The sequence below is a fragment of the Orcinus orca genome, chromosome 1, assembly GCF_937001465.1.
Source record: "Orcinus orca chromosome 1, mOrcOrc1.1, whole genome shotgun sequence".
NCBI lineage: Eukaryota > Metazoa > Chordata > Mammalia > Artiodactyla > Delphinidae > Orcinus > Orcinus orca.
In genome coordinates, this window is record NC_064559.1 from 32,620,233 (window position 1) to 32,635,628 (window position 15,396).

The 15,396-nt window shown below is 43.9% G+C and overlaps 1 protein-coding gene and 1 long non-coding RNA gene across 6 annotated transcripts in view; one reads left to right on the forward strand and one right to left on the reverse strand.

Annotated features, from left to right (window-relative positions):
• The window catches only part of KLHL12 (kelch like family member 12), a 28,594-nt gene extending 16,702 nt beyond the window's left edge, over positions 1–11,892 (reverse strand). For 3 of the 5 annotated variants that reach the window (XM_012538918.3, XM_033415952.2, XM_049706962.1), the window contains exons 1-4: positions 11,435–11,580; positions 9,473–9,706; positions 3,049–3,202; positions 1,585–1,802 (exon numbers count right to left, since the gene is read on the reverse strand). In XM_012538918.3, the coding sequence (XP_012394372.1) occupies positions 1,585–1,802; positions 3,049–3,202; positions 9,473–9,667 (567 nt within the window). In that variant the 5' untranslated portion in view covers positions 9,668–9,706; positions 11,435–11,580. Of the gene's footprint in view, positions 1–1,584; positions 1,803–3,048; positions 3,203–9,472; positions 9,717–11,313; positions 11,581–11,827 lie in introns of those variants that run through there. The other 2 variants (XM_033415953.2, XM_033415950.2) reach the window with 2 other exon arrangements.
• LOC117198602 (uncharacterized) lies at positions 11,433–13,024 on the forward strand. The gene is made up of 2 exons (XR_004479814.2): positions 11,433–11,571; positions 11,831–13,024. It is a non-coding gene; the product is annotated as an uncharacterized LOC117198602 (long non-coding RNA).
• The last annotated feature ends 2,372 nt before the right edge of the window (positions 13,025–15,396 follow it).

The window sequence follows — 15,396 nt, forward strand, 5'->3', positions numbered from 1 at the left end:
TTTAAACAACGTGACACGCTGCCTCCATTGTTTCAAGTACTATTGTTTTACATGGTCCAGAGGAAGCGTTAGCCCCGGGGCCAGACATCTGGTTCCTGCTTCTGGCTGGTATATGAAAGAGAAAAAATGTCATTTGCTGAAAAAAAGCAAAGGCCAGTCTCGCTGGACACTTAAGGAAGACCGTACAAAAGAGCTCATCCCGGCTTCTGCAGAGGTCAGTTGTTTGCCCTCCCTGTTCCATCCGGTTTTATCCCCCAGTCTCCACTGTTCTAAAATAAATGGTTGCTGTGACTACTTCCAGATCTGGTCAAATAGAAACACAGCTCACAGCTCCGTGGTGAAGAGAACAGACTGTGGATGCAGATGGGCGGCACAAGTCCTGCCCCTCCCAGCTGTGTGAGGGTGGTGACTAATCACAGCGCCAGTTTCCTCCTCTGAAAAATGGACACAGTTCTGAGAATTGAACAAGATTTACAAATGCCGGACTTCCCCGGCAGTCCAGTGGTTAAGACTCTGTGCTCCCAACGTAGGGGCCCAGGTTCGATCCCTGGTCAGGGAACTAGATAGAGCCTGCATGCCGCAACTAAGCCCCGGCGCAGCCAAATAAATAAATAAATAAGTAAACGTTTAAAGTCGTTTCTCATTATTATCTCAGGAGAATGAGAGAGGAAAAAAAAAAAAATAACTCTTCGCCTCCTTAGAGAATCGAATGTCTCCTCACTGGGGAAAACAAACCCAACAGGTGGACTCCTCCCCAGCACTTGGCTCTGCTAGGTGTCTTCCAGAAGCTCCTAACCAGAGGGCTGGAGCCCTGGAGAGGAATGCCTGGCTGCGGCGACACGCACAGCCCCCGCTGCACTCACTGCAGCTCCCAGCCTAACGACAGATCCACACGCAGCACCCCCCACCCCACCCCCCACCCCCGCTCTGCTCAGCGGAGGAAGAAGGCTCGCTCCCTGCTGGGCCGCGTCCCTGGGCGCTTGGCACACGGAGGCGGGACCCTACCGCTTCAACGCCCGGTCTGCAGGGCCCTCTCCTTCCACGGGCGCTGATGAGCTGCCTCTGGCTCACCATCTCCAACCTGCTGCCCCGTCCTTTCTGACCCGCTCCCTTTACGATCCCGTTTAAATCCAGAAGGTTTTCTTCTTTCCTCTATGGAATTTCCTCGCCTTGAACAGGCTCATTATTCTCCTGACACTCAGTCATCATTTTTGTCTTCCTGTTTGTCGCCACTACTACACTGTGAATTCTCTGGAAACAAGACTGTCTCTTACGCACTCTTGGCTCCCCAGCACCTGGCATGGCGACGGCTATACAGGAAGACATTCTTGGTAAATGTTTTAAAATGCTTATTCCATACTGTTTAATAGTGATTCTTAACCGCTGGGATCACAAATTTCATTGAGGGAGGTAGCGAACTCCCTTCCGTAAATAGGCAAATATGTTTGGCATGCAATTTCAGGGACATTTAATGAAACCTCAGAGCTTAATATGGGCCCTGCTACAGAAGTACAACAACTCCGCCTTGCTTTCTGGTCTCCTGGCCCAGTCCTGACGAGAGCTAATGCCAAGCCAAGTCTGTACCTGGATCTCATCACACTTGATGAGCTTTTCCACCTCTCCTTGACTGAGAAGAATGAATTCTTCATGCTGCACCACTTCAGGAAAATGCTTCTGGCTAAAAACCTCAGCTGCTTGCATCAGATCAACACAGTTGTGAGTTTCCGCAAAGTCCCTGATACCCAGGCAGTTAGAAGGGTCCAGCTGGCTTTCCAAGAACTCACAGCAGGCTTGCTTCACGCCTAGGACAGACAAAAACAGTGAGTCCTTGAGGACACTCGGCCAGGTGGATGGGCCTATATTCTTGGATCACAACATCACGTTGTATCAGAGGAACCCTGGATCAACACCTAAGAATCAGGTTAGAAATTTTATGCTTTGGAAATTCAAATCCTATTTTTGTCTTATGTGCTGTGTGGCCTTCTGCAAGGACTTTACAAATGTCTGCTGCTGCATTAGAACAAGTACGGCAAGACGAATTGCTTCTATGGACACCGCCACAATTAAACAAACATGCCTACAAAACTCCTGGGAATCAAGCTATAAAATCAGCTTAATTTAGCACAGTGTACCTAATTTCTACTCCACATGAAAACTTACTAAAAGACTCCGGTGAAGGAAAAATAGGAGATACGGATAACAATCTCATATTTGTCTAACTGAAAAGCTCAGAGTATAAAATTAATGTTGGAGCTGTGCACTAATGCAAAAACTTCACACTGTTTCAATCATGTATCAAAAACTGAAAATAACAGAAACAGAACTGGAGGTTAGGACAGACAGGTTGGGAACTGGAAGGGGGATCATCTCCAATCCTGCGAAAACTTTACACTTTCATTTTTGTGTGTCAATTTAATTTTTTTTTTTTTTTTTGCTGTACGCGGGCCTCTTACTGTTGTGGCCTCTCCCGTTGTGGAGCACAGGCTCCGGACGCACAGGCTCAGCGGCCATGGCTCACGGGCCCAGCCGCTCTGCGGCATGTGGGATCTTCCCGGACCGGGGCACGAACCCGTGTCCCCTGCATCGGCAGGCGGACTCTCAACCACTGCACCACCAGGGAAGCCCCAATTTAAATTTTTAATAGATAATTTAAATGATTCAACAAACTAAAGGTACAGAAGGGTTTATATGAATAGTCCCCCTAGCCTCCCTACCCACCTGGCCATCTAGTTCCCTTCCACGGAGGCAACGACGCGTATCAGTTTTCTGTGTTTCCCTGCAGGACTGTTGTGCACATACATGGAAGGAAAGGCATCTATTATCCCCTCCTCCACTTTTTTAAAAACAAAAAGTAAATGCTCTCTCCCAAAGAGCCAAAGACTCACATTTGGAGGCTACTCTATACCGCAACTGAAATCTCAACTTCTGTGCCATGGGCAGTAAACATGAGGCCCACAGTCTGTCTCCTTAATTTTCACGATTAAGTTTACATCACGAATTTTAAACATCTCCAGGGTCACTGTGGCACGAACAACTTAGCAACTGTACCTTTCAGCTGAAGCAGGCAGGCTGCAGGGAGCAGTTCCTGGACATTCTCCACCGTCACGTGCACGGTCTCTGTGTACACAAAGTCCAACAGGATTTCCATGGTCGAGGCAGTTAAACCCTGGATATCTACATACGGCTTCCCCTTCTCTGAAAGCTGAAAGTTCAAAGGGTATGAAATCACGGTGGTTATAATTCCACAAGATTAAGGCAGAGTCTCGTATACAAAAGCTTGAAGGGACATTAACAATATTAACTGAATATAAGGAGGAACCCTGGCTCAACGCCTAAGAATCAGATTAGCAATTTTATGCTTTGGGAATTCAAATCCTATTTTTGTCTATGTGCTGAAAGATCTAAGAAAAAAGATCGACTATTTTGTTTGATTTGTACAAAGCAAACACGGCATATATTTGTAGCTTTTCAAATAAGGGGGAGCTATGTGTAACCCAAGAAGATACAGAGATGACACCTTCCTGGAATATTAATTTTACTTGTGAATAATTTTAAATGCTGCTTTCATATTAAAACAAATACAGACGTAACACCAGATAGAACCAAAAGTTGCCATGAGCATGCCACTAGTGTCCATGAGCTTCTGAGATGAAATACAAACTTCGCTGAGATTTCATGCTTGTAGATGCCCCAGGAGTTGCAGCTCCAGACCCTCCAGGATGAGCCAGCACTGTCCTATCCGTCCCTAGACAACACGCAGGTCATCTTGAGAGGGCTTCTGCTGTACCACCGAAGACAACAGGATTGTTTGATACTTTTTCAAATACTGGGTTGACTCTCTTTTGGGATTACCGAATTACTGGTGGTACATTTAGTCTAGACTATATCCTTGGAATTATGAGTACAGTTGAGGCCAGATAATCATAGAAAATGGTTTAGCTAAGGGTAGAAATCTTCAGTTTTACAGGATAATAAACTATCTGAAAACTGATTACCTTACAAAAATTTTATTAGATTGTAATCTTAGTTTAGAGATTCCAATTACTTACAAAATTCCAGTGCACGTCCATTATGAACTAAATGTCTTTATCATCAGCCCAGAATAATAATCAGAAAGTATTCTCTACCAAAGCCAAGAACAAAATAAATCCCTAACAATACAAAAAGTCACCAGTACATTATTTTGGAAAAACATTTTACTAACATTTAACACAGTATTTACAAACAGAAACATGAATACATTTATGTCAGGAATTTCTTAGTCGATAAACTGTATTCCCATTAGCCAAATAGCTTAAATATATAAATGAGATCACTATGTAATAACTTAGAGTAACGGTAGTATTTCGCATTAATATTTGCTTTACAACTTTTCAGGGTGCCTCTCATTTACTATTATTTCTTCTGATTCTCACAGCAACCTGGTAAGGCAGTTAGGTCCGATATTACTGCCCTTTAAGACATAAAGGATCTAAGGTTCAGAGAAGTTATGTGACTTAACCAAGGCCTCAACTAATAAGCGACAGATCAGAGCCAGGCCTCCTGCCTCACCCTGTGCTCTTTCAGTTGCACCACATTTAAGGAACAATTTAGGGATGGAAGAGAACGAAGAAGCCATCAAGTTCAATCATGCTGTTCTACAGACAACCTAGTGAGGTTAGATGGTCACCAGGGTTCACACAGAATTACTAAGAGAACTGAACCTAAAATCCAGGTCTCTCCCACCTCCTAGAGAAATGAAAATAAAAACAAAAATAAACAAATGGCACCTAATGAAACTTAAAAGCTTTTGCACAGCAAAGCAAACTACAAACAAGACAAAAAGACAACTCTCAGAATGGGAGAAAATATTTGCAAATGAAGCAACTGACAGAGGATTAACCTCCAAAATTTACAAGCAGCTCATGCAGCTCAATATCAAAAAAAACAAACAACACAATCCAAAAATGGGCAGAAGACCTAAATAGACATTTCTCCAAAGAAGATATACAGGTTGCCAACAAACACATGAAAGGATGCTCAACATCACTAATCATTAGAGAAATGCAAATCAAAGCTACAATGAGGGGCTTCCCTGGTGGCGCAGTGGTTGAGAGTCTGCCTGCTGATGCAGGGGACGCGGGTTCGTGCCCCGGTCCGGGAGGATCCCACATGCCGCGGAGCGGCTGGGCCCGTGAGCCATGGCCACTGGGCCTGCGTGTCCGGAGCCTGTGCTCCGCAACGGGAGAGGCCACAACAGTGAGAGGCCTGCGTACCACAAAAAAAAACAAAAAACAAAAAAAAGCTACAATGAGGTATCACCTCACACCAGTCAGAATGGCCATCATCAAAAAATCTACAAACAATAAATGCTGGAGAGGGTGTGGAGAAAAGGGAACCCTCTTGCACTGTTGGTGGGAATGTAAATTGATACAGTCACTATGGAGAACGGTACGGAGGTTCCTTAAAAAACTACAAATAGAACTACCATAAGACCCAGCAATCCCACTACTGGGCATATACACTGAGAAAACCATAATTCAAAAAGAGTCATGTACCAAAATGTTCATTGCAGCTCTATTTACAATAGCCCAGAGATGGAAACAACCTAAGTGTCCATCAACAGATGAATGGATAAAGAAGATGTGGCACATATATACAATGGAATATTACTCAGTCATAAAAAGAAACGAAATTGAGTTATTTGTAGTGAGGTGGATGGCCCTAGAGTCTGTCATACAGAGTGAAGTAAGTCAGAAAGATGAAAACAAATACTGTACGTTAACACATATATACGGAATCTAAAAAAAAAAAAAAAAAAAAAGATTCTGAAGAACCTAGGGGCAGGATAGGAATAAAGACTCAGATGTAGAGAATGGACTTGAGGACACGGGGAGGGAGAAGGGTAAGTTGGGACGAAGTGAGAGAGTGGCATGGACATATATACACTACCAAATGTAAAACAGCTAGTGGGAAGCAGCTGCATAGCACAGGGAGATCAGCTCAGTGCTTTGTGACCTCCTAGAGGGGTGGGAGGGAGACGCAGGAGGGAGGGGATATGGGGATATATGTATATGTATAGCTGTTATTCAGCTATACATACGTATAGCTGTGATTCACTTTGTTATACAGCAGAAACTAACACACCATTGTAAAGCAATTATACTTCAATAAAGATGTTAAAGAAAAAAATCCAGGTCTCTGGAACCACTCCTTTAAACAACTTAAATGCAAGGGTATGCAGAACAGTATGGAGGTTCTTAAAAAACTAAACATAGAGTTATTGCACTCCTGGGCATGTATCCGGAAAAGATGGAAACTTTAATTTGAAAAGACACATGCACCCCAATGTTCATAGCAGCACTATTTACAATAACCAAGACATGTAAGAAACCTAAGTGTCCATCAACAGATGAAAGGATAAAGATGATGTGGTGTGTATACATATATTGTGTGTGTGTATATATGTATACACACACACACACAATGGAATATTACTCAGCCATAAAATAGTAATAAAAACAATTGTGCCATTTGCAGCAACATGGATGGGCCTAAAGATTATCATAGTAAGTGAGGTAAATCAGACAGAGAAAGACAAATACCATATGACATTACTTCTGTATGGAGTCTTAAAAAGTGATACAAATGAACTTATTTACAAAACAGAAATAGACTCACAGACACAGGAAACAAATTTATGGTTATCAAAGTTGGGGGGAGGGAAAATTAGCAGTTTGGGATTAACAGATACACACTACTATATATAAAATAGGTAAACAACAAGGACCTACTCTATAGCACAGGGAACTATAGTCAATATCTTGCAATAACTATAATGCAATAGAATCTGAAAAAGAATATACAACACACATGTATAATTGAATTACTTTGCCGTACACGTGAAACTAACACAATGTTGTAAATCAACTATACTTCAATTAAAAAAACAAACCTCAAGGGGATAGGAGGATGAGTGAAACAGATGACGGAGATTAAGAGGTACAAACTTCCAATTACAAAATAAATGCGTCACAGAGATGACATGTACAGCATGAGGAATAAAGTGAATAATACTGTAATACCTTTGAACAGTGACAGATGGTAACTAGATTTGTTGCGTTGATCATTTTATATTGTATAGAAATAATGAATTACTATGTTGTGCACCTCAAACATAGTGTTGTAGGTTAATTATACTCCAGTTGAAAAAGACAAGACCATTTGACACTTTCTTGCCTGATGTCAGTTTTTAAAGAAAGACTATAAAATAATCACTGGTGAGAAAAAAAATAAAAGAGAGTTCTTTTACAGAACTCCACACTAATTCCTGAACGTGCAGAGAAAGAGTGAAGACAGGATGCACAACATGTAGTGAGCAGCCAGCAGTCCGAGTCCTCAGTGCTTCCTGCTGGCAGCCATGACATTTGCCCAGTTAAATAAATACCACCACTTCTGGTGCTCCTTGGGGTACTGTACAGGACAGGGTCTGTAATGTCGCCCTGCACAGGGTCACTTCAAAATTAGCCTGGGGCTTCCCTGGTGGCGCAGTGGTTAAGAATCCGCCTGCCAATGCAGGGGACACGGGTTCGAACCCTGGTCTGGGAAGATCCCACATGCCGCGGAGCAACTAAGCCCATGCGCCACAGCTACTGAGCCTGTGCTCTAGAGCCCACGAGCCACAACTACTGAGTCTGCGCTCTAGAGCCCGCAAGCCACAACTATTGAGCCCAAGTGCTGCAACTACTGAAGCTCACGCACCTAGAGCCCATGCTCCGTGACAAGAGAAGTCACTGCAATGAGAAGCCCGCACACCGCAATGAAGAGTAGCCCCCCGCTCGCTGCAACTAGAGAAAGCCCGCGTGCAGCAACTAAGACCCAACTCAGCCAAAAATAAATAAATAAATAAATATTAAAAGAAAAAAATTAGTCTGGGTCTGCTGGGGCGACGTGTCAGGCTTCCGCATTCTCCCTACCAGCCATGTGACTGAGCGCTGGTTCAGCAGCACACACGACTCTGGCTTTACAACTAGAACAGCAAAATCAGAATCAAGCTAAGTTAATTTAGGATTAAATCCCCTCTACCATTTACAGGCTATAAGGCATTTAGCACCTGAGACCTTATTTCTTCATTTGCAAAATGAGATGGTAACAACCACCCCTGGGGTGAGTGGGAGGCGACAATCACCTAACACAGCATCTGCCCGTAAAAGGCAGTTACTGACATTCTCATGACACGATCTCTCCCACTCAGGTCAGCAGCAACACCCGCACTGATAAAACCCTGGTGGTTGAGAGGATTTTTTAAAAAGTGTTACTGTAATGAAATACGTCAGCCATACATATAAGTAGAGATAAACGATATAATCAAGTGGTGTACTCACCATTCAAGCTTAAAAAGAAATGAAGACAATTTATTTAAAATTAAAAAATCAGACGAGATATTGGGAACTGAGGTCTGCAGTGGTCCCCTCTGCTCAGCTGAGTCCCTCACGATTCACCAAGCAGCCTCCTTCACATCTTAGCTGTCTGGCCAGGCAATTACTAAGGCAGTCTTTTTCCTAGTACTCTGAGAGCACTACCTCTTTTCTTGCCAAGCCAACCTGTTTCTAATTCCCTTGTTAAAGGCTTGTGCTCCAGAGCCAGCATATTTTTCTAGGTGATACTTCAAACACCCACAGAGTCAGGCACTAAGCCCTCTCCCTCTCATTTGCAATTACTCTAAAGCCTTCACTGGTAGAATGAAGACTGATTTTCTCCACATATTGTTAGAAGGAATGGGATGAGGACTGAGGCTCACTCCTCTTTCCTTCCCCCCTCCCTCTTCCCCAGTATTCACTTTAAAATATTAAACTTTAGAAGAAGGAAAACAAATTTAAAAAACAGTAAGTAGCGCTTCCCTGGTGGCGCAGTGGTTGAGAATCTGCCTGCCGATGCAGGGGACGCGGGTTCGAGCCCTGGTCTGGGAGGATCCCACATGCCGCGGAGCAACTAGGCCCGTGAGCCACAACTACTGAGCCTGAGCATCTGGAACCTGTGCTCCACAACAAGAGAGGCCGCGATAGTGAGAGGCCCGCGCACCGCCATGAAGAGTGGACCCCACTTGCCACAACTGGAGAGAGCCCTCGCACAGAAACGAAGACCCAACACAGCCAAAAATAAATAAATAAATAAATTTAAATTAAAAAGGCAGTAAGTAAAATCCAATAGCTGGTATTTGTTTTACTACATGCTAGACATTGTTCTAAGCAGGTCATATGTAATTTTCTCAAGTAACTGTAACAGTAACCGTATGCTATTGTGTATTACTATTATCCCCCATTCAGAGATGAGAAAACTAAGTGGCAAATCTTATCCAGAGTTGGCCCATTTAACACCATACTATAGAAATTCACTATTACATCAGACTTCTACTATTTTATTCAGTGAAATGAGACAACTGTGAAGTGACATGTGTGAGGTTCAACTTGTGAGGAGATGACTCACCACTTACCTCACTGGTGAACATGGCACAGAAGTAATCGCTGCAGGCAGCCAACACAATCCGATGGGCAGGGAAGTCTTTCTGTTCCACTCTCAGTGTCACATCACAGAGGGTATTGCTCTTCCTGAGGGAGTTCATGGAATTGAGGATGGATTTAGCATGAGTATTTGTCATTATGTCTTTGGGGGCCATAATGCCTCCCATCAGGCAATATGGACAGAGAATGAAAGGGATCCTTGGATTCTGCAGGTACAAGAGAGAAAAAAAAAAACAATGAGCATATTTGAAGGACTGGAGAAACTAAATATATTCAATTAGCTTTACAAATTAAGGAGGCTCCATCAGACTCAAACATCCACAAGTAGGAAGCACTCCTATACCTGGTATTACCAACACAATCTAGCCACTAATTATCCCGAGTAAAAATGATCTCTTCTTCCTCTGAATTCCATTATCATCGAGTACCCAAATCACTTGACATTTATTGTAATCAGTATGCAACTGTACTGTAAGTAGAAAGAGACTATACATTTCCTGCCTATCTTCACAAGGCTGCTGTCTCACATGATAAAGTGAGAAGATAAAATTTCTTAACAGTGTGACATCGCTATTTTTAATATAACCCTAACGCTTAAGTAGATTAAGTAGGTAAATATTTAGAGGGTGGGGACCCTGTTTTATATTTTTTTTTCTCTCCTAGCAAGTGTATAATAAATGGTTAGTAATTGAACACAAGAAAAGAAAAACTGCATATTCAACCTAGGGCAATAAAGGCCAGTATCAGTAAAAATAAACTTTTTTTCTAAAGAAGCACACAAATAATTATTTATGATGACTTCCAACTATATCTGGATTTCTTCTTAAAGTGAAACTTCAAAGGAGGACCCAATACCTATACTGAATAATGGAAACCATGCAAGCTTATTTATGAACTTTCTCTTAAGCTACTGAAGCTCTTCTATAGAAGGGTCTCCTTACTCTATTTGTAAACATCAATCAGCATTAACAAATCAATATTTGCAGTAATTCTTCTATACTGAGAGAGAGAGACTTACTAGGATAGAAACCTATCAAAACTCTACTACTGATTTTACGGCCATAGCCAGTCACTTGTAAAGTTCACCTGTATGCATCAATTAAATGAACTCAGTAATATCAACAGGTTACATATAAAAAAGAATCAATGTAAGAAGTACTTTCGTGGTTGTTGACAGGCTTTAGTCACACTCTTTTTTTGTTGTTGTTGTTTATTTGCTTCCAGGACAATTTCTGGGGAATGAAATGGTTATTAAGAGAGTCTGTCTTATGTGGAATCCAAAACTTTCTGAAAGGATCCAAGAAAATAAAATCAATCTATGGTTTTCAAGAGTCCACAACTCACAACCATAATTTCATATGAATAGGAAAAACGAGATCCTAAATTCTCATCTACTCCTGTTTATACTTAGCGTATTATTCTTCTATGAGCGCTCCAACCACTCCGCAAGACCCATTTTACAGAAAAGGTGATTCATCAAAGCATAAGATGATTTTCAAAAAGATTTTCCTTAAGTCAACTTAGTTTCAACTCTGGAGATGTGAGAAAGGTCTGCACAGACCCCCCCCTCCCCCCTTTACGGTGAAGACCTTCTCGGGGGGTTACGACCTGGCTCGGCCTGTCAAACCAACGCTACCCCAACGCGGCTTGGTCTCCCTCCCGGGGTTCTCGACCTCCGCCCTCCGCCCAGAGGTGACCTGGCCCAGGGCTCCCGCCAGCCTCCCGGTGGAGCGGCTGCGCCGCGGAAGCCTTGGGCGGCGTCGAATTGCGGAGGGGCCGCCTTCCCGGCGGGCGAGGAGCGATGCTGTCCTACCCGACAACCTGCAGGCGGAGGTCGGGGCGCTGCACGCCAGTAGATTCCTCCTCGCCCGGAGGGGACGACGGTGGGAGGGGCGGGAGGGAAGGGCCTCGGCCACCGCCCCCGGGCCACTCACCTGCGCTCCGGCCCGTGGGCTGGGCGCGGGGCGAGCGGGCGGCCCGGGAAGAACCCAAGCGCCGCCGCCCCGACCCGGAGGCTCCGGCGCGGTCCCGGCGGCCGCGCGCGGTGATGACGTCACGCCCGTCCTGTCACGTGAGTGGCCACGTCACGTGACCCGCGGGTGTGCATTGCCGGCTTCTGCGAGTCTGGAGAAAGCAGCGAGGAGGGTTTGGGTGACTGGGGGCGGGGAACTGGGGGCGGAGGGGGGTTCGGGCGCGAGGGCCTGGGTGCATCCCCAGCCAGGTGACCGGCTGAGACGATGTTCCCCAGGGCCGCGAGGCGCGGCGGACTGAGAGGATTCCAGAGCTTTCTAAGCTAAGGGGCTGACTGCAGGGCGTGTTTTACCTGACAGGTATTCAGGAGCCCTCTTACATCGAGAAAACCCACGGAGGCTTCCAATTTCTTAACTTCCATTGTCCACAATGGCCTTTTCGGGCCGACCATCGCTGTGGTGAGAATCCTCTGAGTCCTTCGACCATGGACTTCAGCGTTCTCTGCATCACAGTCGGGCCTGTCATCACCACTGGGTGGTTCTCCTCTGCTTCTGCACTCCGAGACAGTTAAGTGGAAGGAACTGGCGGTCTCTAGAAGCTGCACACTGCGAGGGAGATTGCGAAGGATCTTCTTAGAAGTCCCGGGAGTCCTCATCTCCCTATTCCGCTTCTGCTGCCTTTCACAGCTCTTGGATGCGGAGCTTCTGATTGATTTCGGCGGACTTATCTCAGTAGTTCAGAAGGGAATGAGGTTCCTTGATTCAGTTCATGTGAAGGTCCAAACCAGTTGTGTTTGTACTGTTTTCCTCTGTGGGGCCTTTGATTCTTTAGGGATAATAAAACTATAGCCAAGTGGGTAGCAGTCTAATTTTACGTAGTGTTTCCATCTCTCATATCGTATCTCTGATCTAAAATTCTCTGATTTACATATTGTGAGTGCAGGATTGGTACAAGTTTTATGGGGGGCATTTTGGAAAAGTTCACCAAAATGTGATGAATGCAGATATCCTTTAACAGCGATTTTAATAAATCTATCCTGTGTATACATTCACACACATGTAAAATGATGTGTGTGCAAGGTTGTTTGTAGATTGTATTGAAAACAAGTTTAACGCCCATCAGTAGGAGACTGGTTCAGTAACGTATAGTACATCCATACAGTTCAGTACCATGAAGTTGAGAAAAGTGTGCATACTTTGCTATTAGTTGTGTAAAAGGGTTGGGGAAATATAAATAGTACTTGCCTGTATATGTATAAAAATTGCATTTGGAATAATACAAAATAGAGTAGTAACATTAGTTTCTTTGGAGAGAGGAACTGGTTGGTTGGGAGACAGGGCGGGAGGGAGATTTTTTCCTCTGTATATTTTTATGCCTTTTGAATTTTGCATCATGTGAATTAAAAATATGTATAATTTAAATAAAAACAATACCTTGTTTTCTGGTTGCAGAATAGCACCCAGATGCTTTAATGATATTGCCTAATTCCTGGCTGCTAAACTGAGTTTTTCCAAATATGAGAGGGAACTTAATAAAAGAGGCTTTGTTTAGAATATGCGCACTCCTTTTCCTGAGAGTAAAAGATGGAGAAACTGCTAGCAAGAAAGCCAGCACACTGTGGGAACTAGTTCAGGCTTCTGTTTTCTTCAAGGGTACAGCCCTAGCGTGTTCTGAGTGCTTAAGTTGTGGGAACACAGTCCTCAAGTGAGAATATTTCGAGTCGTTTGGACATCTGACTCAGTACGCTACAGCCCAGAGTGATTCTGAGTTTCTTAAGTCCGTTGTTGGAGGGCTGTGTCTGCATGAGGTGAGTCAAATCACCCAGGTTCCACACATTGCCCTGCCTTTTTGTTTGGACTCCAGGGATGACTCTGGGTGTTTACAGCTACTGAAGGGTTTCAGTAAGGGAAAACGGGGATGTGCTGTGGAACTCTAGATCAGGTACGTAGAATATAGGTCAAATCTCTAAACCAGCTAGGCAGAGTGCATTGCATTTTTGTGCCACCAGAGTATGGCAGAAATGAGAATGTGCCTCTTAATTACTGAATGTAATCACAGCAGGGGCCCAGCTGCTGCTTTGAAATTCATCATGAATTTGCACCCAGGCCTACCTCATGCCTCCCAAGGGCTGGTTCCTGCCCCTGACCAGTGATAACACAGATACTAAGGAAGGCACTTTCTGGGGGAGATGGGACTCCTCTGTGAACCGCTTTTACATCAAGGACTTCTCCCAAACTTCTCCAAAGGTGCTGAACCTTTTTTAGATTGCAAGACAATAGATGTTCTATAGCTACAGATTAGTCTCTTCCCTAATTGTTTACTTATTGATAGGAAGAGGACAGAGTCAGATTCTTAGCTTTTATTCTTGGCCTCTCTTTAATCAAAACTTATCAATGTTTCTGTCATCACTTACTTTTCTCCTATATTGCCTGGCACACCGCAGGTCCTCAACAAGTATTTAGGAAGTGAATGAACCATAGCATGCAGTTAGAGAAAGAAGGTAATATTCACCTGCTGCTAGTTAGCAGTTTTGGTAAAGGTAAGGGATAGTGAAATCAGGATTTTTAAATGATCTGAGGCTTTAGAACCTGGGGTTTAAGTCAGAATGATCTGGATTCAGATACTGCAATCCTGTCATCTTGTGAAAAAGTTTTGGCCTTTGGGGGCCTTAATTTCTTCATCTGTGGAATGGGATAATACCACCTACTTAACAGGGTTAAAAAGAAAGACAAAATAACATGAAAAGTACAAAGAAGATGCTCAAGACATCAAAGATGTCTCGCTCAGACTGTTTCCCTGGTCCTGTCTACTGGAAGATGATGAAGCACATACACATGGGGTCTCACCAATTGCTGGGGGTCTCATATTTCCTCAAGCACAACATGGATGGAGTTGGACCAGATGTGGTCTGTTTCCTTCCAGTTCTTTCTATACTAGTGGTTGCAAACTCAGATGCCTCCGGGGGCCAAGCAGGTGACCACACTGCTGGGTAGGGCCGAGGATGAACCTGAGAGTGCAGCCCTCTGTAAAGACACAGCCGCTACTGGGCCGAGGTTGACTGTTTCCAAACAGGTCACGTTTGTGAATGTTTGCGGCCTGCAGGTCAGCAGTTTGAGACTTCTGCTATCAGCTCCCTAAGTACTTTTTTAAATTTAAAAATGTTTTGTATTAAACAGATATACTTATTATATATGCAAGAAAAAGTGATCACAGTATAAAGAATACCCAGGTATGCACCTCCAATTTAATAAATATAAGCTTTACTTTAGAAATATCCAGTATGTTACCCTGTCCTTTCCCCTTCAGAGGTAACCATTTTTCTGAATTAACATTTCCTTTTTTAAAGTATTTACCATGTTTATACCCTTAAGCTATCATTAACTTTGCACATTTCTGAACAGTACATCAGTGCAATCACACCAGATATATTACTCCAAGCAGCCCCACTCCCTCCTCCGAATCTTGAGATTCAACCATGTTGTCATCACTGTAACTAGCTCTCACTGCTAAATAGTGTTTCATCATAAGAATAAACCAAGATTTATTTTTCCACTCAAAGTTCTGGATGGTTGGCTTGTCTGCAGTATGTTGCTACTAGGCAAAGCTACAATGAATCTGTTAGTACAAGCTGAGTTTCTCAAGGGTAATGTTTTTCAGAATGTGAGTTGTGACCCATTGGTGAGTTATGAAACTTAGTGGGTCAGAACCAGCATTTAAAAAAAAATTTATTTTTGGCTGTGTCACTGTGCGTGGGCTTTCTTCAGTTGCGGCGAGCAGTGGGTCACTCTTCATTGTGGTGCACGGGCTTCTCACTGCGGTGGCCTCTCGTTGCGGAGCACGGGCTCTAGGTGCGCGGGCTTCAGTAGCTGTGGCTTGCGGGCTCTAGAGCGCAGGCTCGGTAGTTGTGGCACACAGGCTTAGTTGC